General features: G+C 39.1%; 1 protein-coding gene across 1 annotated transcript in view; it reads right to left on the bottom strand.

Annotated features, from left to right (window-relative positions):
- Positions 1-13,612, bottom strand: part of SDK1 (sidekick cell adhesion molecule 1) — a 432,196-nt gene that overhangs the window by 111,750 nt on the left and 306,834 nt on the right. Inside the window, exons 15-17 of the mRNA XM_067306719.1 lie at positions 12,560-12,707; positions 11,519-11,659; positions 7,830-8,011 (exon numbers count right to left, since the gene is read on the bottom strand). Coding sequence (XP_067162820.1) covers positions 7,830-8,011; positions 11,519-11,659; positions 12,560-12,707 — 471 coding nt within the window. The remainder of the gene's footprint in view (positions 1-7,829; positions 8,012-11,518; positions 11,660-12,559; positions 12,708-13,612) is intronic.

Here is a 13,612-nt window from a genome sequence, read left to right as displayed (position 1 = left end):
ATTTCCCAGAACAGACAAGCAAACATGAAGTTTGCACGATTAGAAATCTAATTGTGAATTATAATCTGGCGACAGCATCTGTTTATTATTTACTGCTGCTTAAAAAATTATGATCAGTCATATCCAATAAAGAGTTTTCTTGGAAACTGAAGACATTCTCATTTTATCTGATATGATACTCATTCCTGTATATTGGTTCAAAATACACATTCTAAACGAATATATCCTCAAACCTACTAGAGGCTGTAAAAACACTTTATGTCAAGTATTTAAATAAACAGATGTTTTTTTCAATACAAAAGACAGAATGGAACATAGAGGTATACTGGCTTCAAACAAAGAAATAATACCAAAGTATTTTGCCAGTTAACATAATGTCTCTTAAAATAGCTTCCAGGCAGTTTCTTGAACTCATTGCTTTAGGATGTCATTTTTGTAGTTCACAGAGAAAGGAATATGAATAGTCAGTTTATAGTTTATAGTAAGTTTAATCAGAAAAAATTATTTCAGCATAAAGGCCTAATATCCTTTGAATCCTAAAAATGAATTTAATAAAGCTTCAGAAATATTACTATTGGCAACCACGTATATTTGTAGACTGTGAAAGAGGAATGAACCACAAGTCTCTCTGAAGCTTGAAAAGCTTTATTGCTTCCTCTTCCAAGGGAAAATTTCTAGCGAAGCCCCAATGATCTACGTTTCTAAAAAGTATCTGTAATTCCCACCAGGAAGTGGTGGTTTGCTCCACACTTTTCCAAAACAGGTCAGAAGCTTTTAAAGTTCCAAAAATCTTGTGGAAGATGAGTCTTTCTATGGGGAAGAAATCAAGATTTTACATTCAAAATGTAAAAATGCCCCTTTGTCCACCAAAAGCTACGTTTTTTTGAAACAGATAGAAAGGAGCATTGTTCTTAGCTGTGCAGAAGCTATCATGAGAGTGCGGACAACAGCGTTAGGACAGCGTCCATCAGTCAAAGACACCCACAACCTAGAAACAGTCACACAGATAAGTGGAGTAATCCACAAAGAGACCAGGTCTAAAAAGACGAGAACTTCCACTCTCATGCACTGTGTCCCTAAAACTCCTCGATGACTACATGACTTGAAAATTTAGCTCTTAACATTTTTTTTGTACCTCAGAAACTGCATGTTATTCAGAATTCTTTTGCCCTCATCTAAGACCCAATGTCACAATTTATGAACTATACATAATTATTGAGTTCTAAAAACAGAATTTATCTAATACTACTCTAAATTCTCATTAGAATCTGGGCCCTATTTCCTGCCATATATTATAATTCCCTGTATGCTTTTGGAAGGTTAAAATATTATCTCAATGACCTGTAGACATCATAAAGTTTTTGTGGTTAAGAGATTCACCAAATCATCCTGATATACAGTCATATATATTAATGTCATTATATAGTCATAATGAGCTGCTTTGGCTACATTCCCCTACTAAATTTTTTTCTTATTCATGTTCTTTGATGAAATCTGTTCATCATGAGAGCCACAAGATGTACTTAGAGTTGCTTTGGTGTGCAATACTTTGTACAATTTATGGTTGACACGAGAAGATTTTGTAAAATTAAAATTCAGACTTTCCTGCACATTTGCATATTCTCATATTGTATTTGCCAGAGATTTGCTATAGTAGGAGAAAATTGTATTAGAAGGCCCTGAGTTAGTTTTTTTTTTTTTTTTTAATCAGAAAGTCAACTGGATCTCATTGGTAGATTAATCTCCTTCTGTTATGAAGGGTAAATCAGCTTTGCATCATCCCGCTGTCCACTCATTCCTCTTCCTTCCGCTGTACTGCTACATTACAAGCCTATCTATAGGCGCTATGTTGATTTTCTAACATGTAATAATTATAGGGAAAATCTATACATAATGCAGCTGCTGCTGGACAGCCACACCTAAAGAAATGTGCAACTTTGGCAGTGATGGGAAGTGTTTTGTTCACAGAGCGTATGAAACACACCCCGGTGACCCATTACCTGAGAGTTAGCAGTACCGTCATTCCCAGCAGGACATTCCTACTGCCTTCATCAGGGCCCTAAAATACTTACTAACATGCACACTGCTGCTTTCATTGCTGAGGGCATTATTTTCTATAGTGGAGGATCCCATGGATGCTCTAAAATCAATAGCAAATTTCCAGGGATCTCGATAAGGCAAGGATTTTATCCTATGAATCTGATAAGCCTTTTAGCTATGTGGACAGTGTCCAATTGAAAATATTGCAATTTTTTTAACAGGGGAAAAAACCCTGTGTCAGAAAGCCCCAAGTCTGCATTTATAATCCTTACTGCATCACACCTCAAAAGAGCCCAGACAAGCATTTTAGGATAGGTTTACCAAAGTTTTAGAAACGTGGATAACCAAACGCATTATTAATTTCTTTTAAAATGTGAAATATTTTTCTTTCATTAGTAGGTAATTTTCTGAAACAAGAATAAATCATTATAGCACAAAGAGTACCTGCTATAAGAAGACAAATGATAAAAATCATGACCAGAAAACATAAACCCTTCAGAATGCTGGAAATCGTGAATTATATTAAAATTCATCGTTGGACAACTTTATTGAAAAATCAACATCTGCATCTCAATGAATACATTTAAAAGATGGAAAGAATGTGGTCTGTCTAACATGCATAAGCTTAATTATACTGCAGAAGACATAATATAATACATTTTTATATTTTTATCAGTAAAATATTGGCATTATAACCTCAAATTTACTTCGAAGTGCCAGTACAAAATTATCTATTTTATGTTCTGATATTAAAGACTTCCTTAGGTATCTGACCAGTTTTGCATTTAAAAACATGAAATTTGAGAGAAGGTAAATGCTATATTTAGAGAGTTGACCTTCTGGTTATTTCAAAATTCAAATACTTTCCCAAGATCATGTTTAGCAACTAGCTAAAGCTGCAGCTGGCCACATAAAGGGTTTCCTAATTGGATGTACTATTTAGCAGTAGGTATCCATCCCTCTTTCTGCAAGTTTCTTGCTGTCAAGCCATACAGAAGCTACCAATGTCAAAAAGGTGTTTTGAAAGTAATCCTTAAGTATTTACATGCTCATTTTTTAAATCTGGTCTTCATCGTGTTTGTGAGTATTCCTAAAACATCTCACACTGGAGTCCCATTTCAAACTTTATGTCACATCTGTCTCTCATTTCTGAACTGTAGATCAAATTGGTCAGGCAAAACCAACTGCTCGCTCCACCGTTCCTCGCTGTAATGTTCACTGGGCTCAAATCTGTCAGAGCTCAGCTCCCTGGCTGGCAAGTTAACGTCCAACATCCCGAGTAGGAAAGGTCATGCAAGCACTCTAGATAAAAGCCATTAAAAGGGTTTCATTGACAAGATAATTGAGAGAAGGCATTAAGGTTAAGCATGTGTACATGTAATTATTCTGCCTCTATCTATGTGCAAATAGCATGTAAAACCTGCACAGTTTCCGACAGCCAGACTACCGGGTTTAAACATAGATCTTCAACAAAGGCTTGCCTCATCCTCCTCCCCAGCTCCTGACCTTTGAGATGCCAGTTTCCACGTCTCAATAAAGCAGGCTCAGAGAACTGCAGGTTTTTCTCTAAGTGAGGATTCAGCTGCTCCTTTAATGCACTGGCTTGAGGAGCTAAGCTGCACAGCCCCAGTGGGAGCCGGGGAAGAGCTCTGCCTCGGAAGCGCATGATTCTCACTGTGAAGCTTATTCCCTTATGCATCTGGCCGACATCCTCTGCTGTGTTTTGAACTGCAGCAGGTGCATAGAAAAAGTGGTCTCTGCAATTCTACATATGCCAATACTGGAAACTCAGAAGTGTTAGATTTGGCAGTAACTGATGAGTTTGCTTTCTGCAGCTGGGAAGAGCCTTTTTTCTTTCTCGTGTGCCTCTCATAAGGACAAGATTTTATCTCTTTAGGAAGCAGGATTTTGCAGCTTTCCCTGAATTCTGATGTCAGCAAGAGCTGGGGGCCAGGGGCTTCAGTGAGACCACTGCCAAGGCCACCTTTGTGAAAGCATTAAAAAAAAAAAAAAAAAAAGGAAAGAAAGAAAAAGAAAAAGAAAAGGCAGTAGATGGGAAATGGGGAAATGACACCTAACAGTGATAAAACTAACAGTTATAAAATCCAGACACAACAACTGCAGCCTGCTTCAGTAGTGAGAGCAGCTGGCCGTGGATGCTTCACTGCTGTAGATAAATTCTCCATAGGCAGTGAATGAGCATCTTTACGTTGTTTTTGGCAAGTAAGTCTAAGGGAAAACTAAAGGAAATCTTGTGTTTCACCTAGATAAAATTGAATGCCTGTAGAGGACACTGATTATTCAAAGATTCCTTTTTCAAAATTATTTTCTGCTTACATCAGGAAGTTTTCAATTAACAGCGACAGTTAATGATTTTTTCCAGCTCTTCAGTCTCATGCCTTATGAACCTCTCTGCTTCACTTCCTACTGCCCAAAGACCTTTGGAGCTGCCTGAACAGATGCATCTGGTTTTTATCCTTGTCTCCATACCATCAAGACGCCCTAGTCTGGTGAATCTTCTGCTCAAATTTTCCTAGCTTTTTAGGGTGTCCATGCACAGCACAACAGGGAAAATAACACAATAATAAACTACATGTTGAGACCTACGAACTTCAGGACATAAGACTGGGTTTTGGGACTCTCCTGCTATCTGCCAAAAGAAAGACACAGCACTCTAAGTAGACACAAAAGCACGTTAATGCCAATGCAAGGACGCTAATGAATGCTTTATCTCTGCTTACAAACTTTGCTTTGCCTAAATCTAAGGAGCGGTAGGAGTTTTTCAAAGAGAGAGAAGCTCAAAATTATTCATATTAGTGAGATAGAAGGGACAGACTAAAGGCAAAGGATGGAAGATTCTTGTCTCCCAAACTGACCTGCAGGAAAGGATAAATATGTCCAATAGTACAGAACAAAAGAGAACATCACCACCATCCAGAAACACGTTTATACGTCTCACAGAGCTACTCTTGTATGAAGAGGTATTGGAAAGCGTCAGTTTTTCATATGGCAATGTAAAGTCATGTAGGACACTGTTCATATAGGTAAAAACTCTCTATGCAGAAGGCTGGCACAAATCTCTGTAAAAAGTAACATCAAAGTAAGGAAGAGCTGGAGAAGCTCTGATGAAGAAAGATCTATATATACACAGCATCAAAGCATTATGCTGAACATCACTCTGAAAAGACTTTCAAGATTCAGAGACAGTCAAACTGTCTGACCTTAGTACTAGGATGTTCAGTGCTTGCCAGTAAGTCTCCCTGATGTTATATCTAACTGACATTATGTGCCAGTTTCTCTACAAGGTTAAACCTTCCAGCATCTTGCAAGTTTGGCTACATGCTGGGAATGGGTGATTTTCAAAGAGCTTTGAGTAGTTGATTAGTTATCGGTGAGCTAAAGCAACACCAGAGGACTAATAAGGGATTAATGAAGTGGGTTCTGGTATAAATCCACAGTTTATATAGCCAGTCAATATTCATCATGACAAAGGTGCCAATGTGTTGATTTGCTCCTGCCAATGGGTTGATCTGCTCCCAGTGTTCTTTTCCTGCCAGGCTTTGACTGCACAGCACACTTGATTAATACGAGGTATTTCAGGTATTTTTCATCTGCAGACAGACAGGTTCTTGCCAGCATAGCTCAAATCATTTAATGCATGTCAAAATAGAGGTGGTGGTGGTGGCGGTAGGGGAAGGGGATGGATGGGAGTGTGTGTCTTTGACATTTATCTCAGCTCATTTTAAAATCAGAATACGATTTACAAGGCAGCTTTACGCATGGCTATTTTTTACTCCTGCTGGTTTGGTTTAGGAAGGACATTCCACAGCAAGAAACTGCCACTGGCTTTTCCAGCCATTTCCCAGCTACAAGAAAGATAAAGGAGCAAGGCTTAGGACAGCAGTGCATTGCATATGGAGACTTGATATTAATCTAGTTTCAAATTAGACTGACATCAACCAGCCTCCCTTCTTTTCAACTCAGAATGTAAAAAGGCTTCAAACTCTTTTTAAAACAGACTGTATGCCTTAGGTGATTTGCACAGAACCCCAGCAAGGCATTCATTAGGAGATGACAGCATCCATGAAGTAATTATTCACTACTATTATCAAATATTGATTTAAAATAAATAAGAAATAAGTAGTTTTTCATCTATGTCTAACCACCATCAAACAGTTAAGGATTATATAAAGATGAACAGGCCACTGCAGATTGTCCTGCATTCTGAACTTTCTTGCTTGTTAATATGAATGCAGGACTGACTTGCACTTAATTTATAACAGGGGATTTATATCCTTATAAATGACAACAGACAGTCAATCAATAAAGGATGATATTAACAGCACGTAATATCAAGGGAAATTAGAATCAACTGCAGGGTTAAAGAAAAGGAGTGTGAAGTCGAAACCTGAGTCTTAATAGATGGAAGGTTAAGGTTCCAGGACAGCTTAAAAATGTCCAAATAAACAAAGTAATGAATTACAAGCATATGCACAAAAGAGATTCAAATTCTGTGTGCAAACTACTTCTCAGCAGAGATCTGGTCTTTTGTGGGATACAAAACATTAATCCTGGCTGTAAGGAGGGGACTATAAGTAAAACATTTCAAGGTCTGCTATAAATACTTCTAGAAAGAGGTGGAGTGTGTCTAGCCTTCTCTAAACTGTGAGGCTTTAGATGTTTTAAGACAAAATACGCACAGCTTCCTTCTTTAATTGTTGTGGTTAATTAGTGCTGCATGTGAATGATCTCATTTTAAAGATCTCCTCACAACTCAAACTGTATCTAATCACATTATAAGGTACTCCTAGCAATAATTAACAAACAACTACATATTCTTCACTGATTATAAATTAGCTGATGTACTGTAAAATTCTAAGTTTTTAAAATAGTTTGTTTTATGACCAATGAAGTGGAGATCATGTACAGTCCAGCACTCAGAATTCAGCACAATCCTGTAATTATGGGAATATATGAAAGCTCTAAGGGTCTAGTAGTTAATTATCCTAAGGATTTTTATACCAATCTAGAGGCATAAACATGCCTTACGCTGGTTATAAAATGTAATTACATATCCTTTTGTTGATGTAATTTATACTCTTCTTAAAGCACTTACCAGAAAGGTATGGAGGAGCCGTAGCATAAAAATCAGGGCTTTAAAGATAAAAATTATCTTCCTCTTGCAAAAGTCTGTATCATTCCTGAAATGCTACAGAATCTTCTCTCTCTACAGGCCCTATTTGTTCCCTTTTTCTAAAACAAACTATTTTGTGATTGGCAGAACTAACGAAGCTGGTGTGCTTGGAGTTTGTGACCTATATTGCATATATGGCCTCCGACCACCACAGAGCCAATCCCTGCCATATTCTCTGTGCCTCTCCTACGAGAGCACTCTCAGCCCCTGCCCATCACACATCCTTTCAATCCATTCCACAGGACCTCAGCTCTCTTCAGCATCTCTTTTTGCTGTGGTTGATTCTGACCTACATGTGTGCTAACATGCTATCCTGTGGGTCAGCAAGAACAGGTAAGTTTTGAATTCAGCCACAGTTTTTTCCAAAACTGAGACAGTAACAGAGTCTCTTCTCTTGCCTCTGCATAGGTATGGACTTTTAGAAAAGTTGTAGGTGTTTCCTACTTCTGATACCCCAAGCCCTCCATGAGATTTGATTGAGCTGACCGTTCATTTCAAAGGGTGTTAGATGGGACCATCAGAAAGTGCATCTGCTCCCGAGGAAACTGTGCTATAAACTGTGATTTTATAGGATTCATTGTTCTGATTTGCTCACCTCCCTGTAAAGTGTACTCTGTCACAGGTCTGCTGAACGCTCCCAGCCCGGCTCCATTGTAAGATGCCACCTGGATTTCATACTGGGTCCAAATGATAAGGTCTTTCACTAAGCAGTAGTTAATTTCGGCACTGGTGATGTTCTTATACTGGTATTCCCCGGGGAGCCCTGCCAGGCGATACCTACCATATGGGAAGAAAAATTTGCTGTTAATTAGATAGTATCAATTATAGCAAATATCCTGGCTAGCGAAATAGCTCCCTTTTTGAAGGGGCAATATCCAAACTTTTACAGCAGAATTATACAAAGAATAATAATAATAATTAAAAAAAACCCACAGAAACAATAGACTAACTCCTGAGAAGACTGTATCTTGTTTGACTGCTGTAGTATTTATAATCTGATCTCACTGAGCTTACATGCTCAGGGCTAAACAAAACTGGTATTTTATCCTGTTTTATGGTTGTAGAAAAATTACAGCTTTTTAAATGTGCCTTGTCTAGTAAAAGTTGTGATTTAGTACAAAAAATAGCCCAGATGTGATTTTTATCAGGGTGCTGCTGTAAATCAGTTTGAGAAATGCTTTTTTCCTTCACCTCTGAAATCTGAAAAGGAAGAGCTCAGAGGGCGTTGACCTTCTCGTCTCTGGCACTGCCATCTCTGGCTTCCACCAGGATTCACTTCGCAGCATGAATAAAATAAGGCCTGAATACATTTGAGGTTGAAGGAAGGGCTAGAACTGGAAATTCCAGGAGGAAGGCTAATCCAAAAAAGGATTAGTGGTAAATATCCTGAAAACTTTCTGCTGCAAGGTGAGAAGGAAAATAACCGAATACATTTTTCCTTGTAAAAACTGTACAGAAAACAGTCTGTTTGATGTTTCTCTTTAGGCCAAAAAACTATGGAGAAGAAATAAATTATAGAAAACAAACAAACCTCGCAAACCTACAAATGTGAATAATACTGTTTGGTTTTCTTCCTTTAGAAAGATGGTACAATGGATGCTTACAGTATGCTAATCCACAACAAATCAGAAAAAACATAGACCAAGTAAGAGCACGAGGCATTACTATTTCATGAAAAGACAAATATGGGAACATTTGGATTTTTATTCATCACACAACTTTTATGCAGTCTTATTCATTCTTTGCTTGATAATAATCACCAAAAGCTTATTGACACAGAACAGCTTCTTTGATATCTTATAGTGTGATTTTAAATCACCTAAGTTAAACTGGCACCATTTCTACAACTAGACAACTTCTGCATGTACTTAGGCAACAGTCTGTTGTAAAGTCTTCTAATAAAGAATTCAGTTCTTATCTGTAATGCTACTTTAGTGTGAATCCATTTATGAAACACAAAGAAATATCAGCTTTCAGCTGAGTTTACTGAATGTCTTTCTCTTTTGCTATTTAATGCACTATCTACCTTTTCTTTCCCTTTGGCTCTCGTCAAGGTTGTATGAGTGTTGGCAAAGTCAATTCTTTGTGCAGTGCTGTTTTGTGTCACACCTAGCAGACAAGGTGTGGAGAGCTCCTGTGAGCTAATCTATTATGCTGTTAGCACGGCACTCCTCTAAATGCAGCACTGCCAGGGAGAAAAAGGGCAGGGGAAGAAGGCCAGTTCAGAAATGTCATGTCTTCATGATTTTTCTCACCATAGACTTTGATGTATACTCTATATGACTTGTGCAGTGCACCTTCACTTTTAAAGATCAGATGTTCTATCATTTCAGTATCCTGCATGTCTTCAGTATCGGGTCTCTGGGCTGCACTGCGGTTTTGATCTTGCTATACTCTAAATTCTACACAAAGGCAGTGTAGTAATACCCTTTTTCTGGGCACATATTGTGGTCACCACATATTTTGACTTGGAAGAACAGCTTGGTTTATTACCTGGGACAGTTGTGCTTTTATATGACAAACTTAAATTCCTGTCGAATAAATGCCTTCTCTGCTCTGTAGTCTAGACAAAGCATTTAGACATCAAAAATGTTCACAGATTGCCCATAATGAATATGATCACTCTCTATTAAAATGGAAAGTGATGTTATAGTGAGGACAGGGATCAATTACGCTGATAGCTGTGGTAGAAAATGCTTAAGTTAAACATTACTGAGAATGTTATATGGAGAAAGAGAACAGAACAGATTGCCAAAAGCAGGAGGCTATGGGACCACTTGCTCAGAGGAGTTCATGCCCAGACAGAGTAGGAGCCGTTAGGAATAGCTAAGGAATTAATCCTATCATTCGGTAGACTGCTTTGAAGCAAAGAACTGTATAAACAACACTTGTACCCTGTGTAAATGGGAACCCAGATTTCATAACAAGATTCTGGCCATGGGCAGAAAAGCATCTTTTCCCACTTGTCACAGATGACTGGCACAGCTCTCAAACTGTGTCCAGCTCTTAAGACCGCAGGTACTTGCACAAGCGGCACGCCACTGTAATAGGCTCTGTGCAGGTGACAGGGAGATTAACAGACTTCAGCTCTGCCTGCAGAGAGAAGGAACTTTCCAGCACTATTTTGGGAACTCACCAACACTCTAACATCACAAAAGCAACTCCACCCATACCAGCAAAAGCGAGAGCACAGCACGAACAGGGTGATGGCATTTATACTGTAGCATTTAGTTATCTTTCAGTAGGTCTGGAGCATAGTACACTAAAAATGTCAGCAGCCTGACTACAACAGGGTATAACCATCACTTGGAGAGGTGTCAGGGGTTGTGCAATGCTTGGGAGTTTCCCCACAAAAAGTCTAATTTAGAGAATGTCTCCCTTACTAAAGGCAAGGCCCTAGCTGGCTGTTAGCACAGCAGGCTATGTAGAAAGCCAAGTAAGCAAGTAAGCTGCAGCTGGATTAGGTAGGAGTGAATAACTGATTCCTAAGAGATTAGAAAAGGCTTGTGCTCTGCAAAGTCTCAGGGTGGCAACACCCTTTCCAACAAAATAAATCCTGTGAAAGCAGAAAGACTGGATATATTAAGGATTCCCAGTTACCTGTCTGAATCTGCTTCTCTTTAATAAATACAGCTGGGGCTGAAAGAATCTTACTCAACTGACTGATTTTCAAAACCAAACCAAAGTCTGCCATGAAGTACCTGACCTGTCATTCCCTCTCTCCATTCTGTGTGGCACAAAACTGAAGTTTACTGATGCTGTTCTTGTTCTTCAATAATGCAGGATCCCTTTGTTCATGGTGTCTTCGGTAAGAAAATTAACCTTTCTAGCAGGAAGCTTAGACTGTAATAAGCAAATATACTTCTGCAATCCATAAGCTGCATCGTACCAACCCGTGTAAACACTTTTAGTATACGGTGCTTCACTTCCTTTTGAAAACAGAAGAGGTTATCTGGACACGGGGAGTCTCCAAAGGGAGCTAGTCCACACAGGCAGCCCATTCAGAGTAGCTAATAGAGTAAAAAAGAGCTCCCGGCCTCCTGGCTCTCTCGTGTAGACAGACCAGAATTTAGATATCTGGATTTTTGTAGCCACTTAAACAGAGGCCTTTTCTCATCTGTAATACACCAGAGCAGCCATGACATTTATAAATAATAATTAATACATTAAATAAAAATTGGGAATAGCCTTTAGCACATGCTTGAATCACACTAAATTAGGAATTCCCTTGTGCGCACATAAATCTAGCTCCGCGTTTGCTACGTTAGGAACCAAATAACTTACCTTAGGACGTATCCGTGCAGAACTCCGTTATGTTCACTTTCAGGAGGAGGCTGCCACTGGACCATGATCGACTGATTAGTGCGCCCACTGGCCACTATGTTTTTAGGGGGGGCGCTGGGGGGCTCCTCAGGTAGCATCAACCTGAATACAGAAGAATGTGATGGAGGTGGGTGTTGAAAGAAAATGATAGATAACATTTCTACTTTGTGTATCCACTACATGTGAACCACTTCCGTTTATCAAAGTCCGATGACTAGAAAGAACTATAATGCTGATCAAACTGCTGAAGACATGCATGAAATAGTTACAACAAATCAACATAATAGGAAATCAGTTAAGCAAGCAACAAGACAGACAGCTGAGGTAACCTTATTCTCTCTGAATCACCCAGGCTGCTGCAACTCTTTAAAAAGATTACAAGCATGAATGAGTTAGAGCTCAGGTCCAGTATCTGTGACTCTTTCCAAATTGTTTCTTTCAATATTTTTCATATCAAGCGCCTACATTTTGAAAAAGCCATTTAGAGTTCAGCTGTTCTGCAATTCAAGCTCACAGCAAGCTTTGGTTCACAGAAGAAAGGGGATGCATTTGAAACTAAATTTGATGAAGCCATCCTTCTATGTCACATCTGGGTGAATTCCAGAAGTGACATTGCAATGATTGGGTGAATGCTGTGCTCCTTCCAGAGCTAGCTGCTGGGGCTTAACACAATAGGAAAAAATATTTAGGTCGCACATACACTTATCTTTCAAGACTCTGCTCAGCTGATATTCTGGAAATATGAGGGCACCTTTCTACCAGTGTATGTTGATATCCTGCATCTCCTAATTGCCATTAATACCAATTACAGACAGTTCCAGAGCAATCTCCAGAGGCCTGGGTAACAGCTAACTGCTCCGTTACCCAATTACTGTGTAAAAGATAACTTTATTGTATTTATTCAAAAAAAAACCCCAAAAAAACAGCAGATTTCTCTCACAGTAGTCCTAGGTTATTCCATTGCTTGTACCTTTACTACACAGGGATTTTCTTTTACTGTACCTGCTGGTCTCAGAGCTGTACTGTCCCTTTCCCACCTGGTTAACAGCGCACACCCTAAACTGGTAGGTTCGGGCTGGAGTTAGTCCGCTCACAGTGACACTGGTCATCTTTGGGTCAAGATTTGATAGGTGAACCTTCCAGGGAGAATCTGTTGGAATAATTCAGGTTGGAAAAAGATTGAGGTGTTTGTTAAAAGCCCTGCAGAGGGGAGAAAATGTACTTTGAATGTACAGAGCTCTTTGTGCTCGTCTTCCTCAGAGGAACTTCAGGAAGAAGTTTCTTCTCAACAAAAGAAACCTTCCTGTCAACCCACACAGTTATGCAGATTGCACATTTGTCTACTGGAAAGTGATGCTGCACATGCCATGGCATAATAAATAAAAACTATATTCATTAACATTTTAATAAAAGAGGAAGCAAGCATGATAAAGACAGATGGGCTGTGTATTTCACAACCCATCTGTTTGGCAGTCCATTACAACACCACACCCATGAGTGGCTCTGGTGGAAGGGCTGTAATGAAATTCACAGTCGGTTTGGAATATCTCTCTACCCAGCTTGCAAGCAGGTGTAGAAGCGTGACTCTCTCTGCCAAATCAGCTCTTTGCTGTAAGACTTGAGAAAGTTTCTGCTGCGGATTCCGCGTCTGCATTTTTTCTAGAGATAGTATACGGTATTCGGTCTCTTCATTTCCTAGGAAGATTTCCTGGTACGCGCAGCCCTGGCAGTACTATCAAACCCCTGTTGTCATTTCACATACTTCACACGCCAAGCTCCTTTGCTGCCTGAATTACATTTTCAAGTTTTCAAAGAGGTCAAAAACGAAACATGTTGGAAATTAAACATCCCGACTTCTTTTTTTCCTAGCATGGTGTCATATATTCTCCCCAAAGTCATGGTTGAAATAGTCAAGGAGAGGTGACATTTGGTGTGTGTTGCAACAGTGCAGCTACGGAGTCAGCCAATTTAAAGATTTGTTCAGCTTTTAAATAATACCAGCTGTTTTCATGCTCCCTGCTCAAAATTATAAACACTTCTGGAAATTACCGAGGA

This window comes from Apteryx mantelli, chromosome 16, assembly GCF_036417845.1.
Source record: "Apteryx mantelli isolate bAptMan1 chromosome 16, bAptMan1.hap1, whole genome shotgun sequence".
In the NCBI taxonomy this organism is placed as follows: domain Eukaryota; kingdom Metazoa; phylum Chordata; class Aves; order Apterygiformes; family Apterygidae; genus Apteryx; species Apteryx mantelli.
Note: the sequence above shows the minus strand (reverse complement) of the source record. Positions and strands in the feature narration are given on the sequence as shown.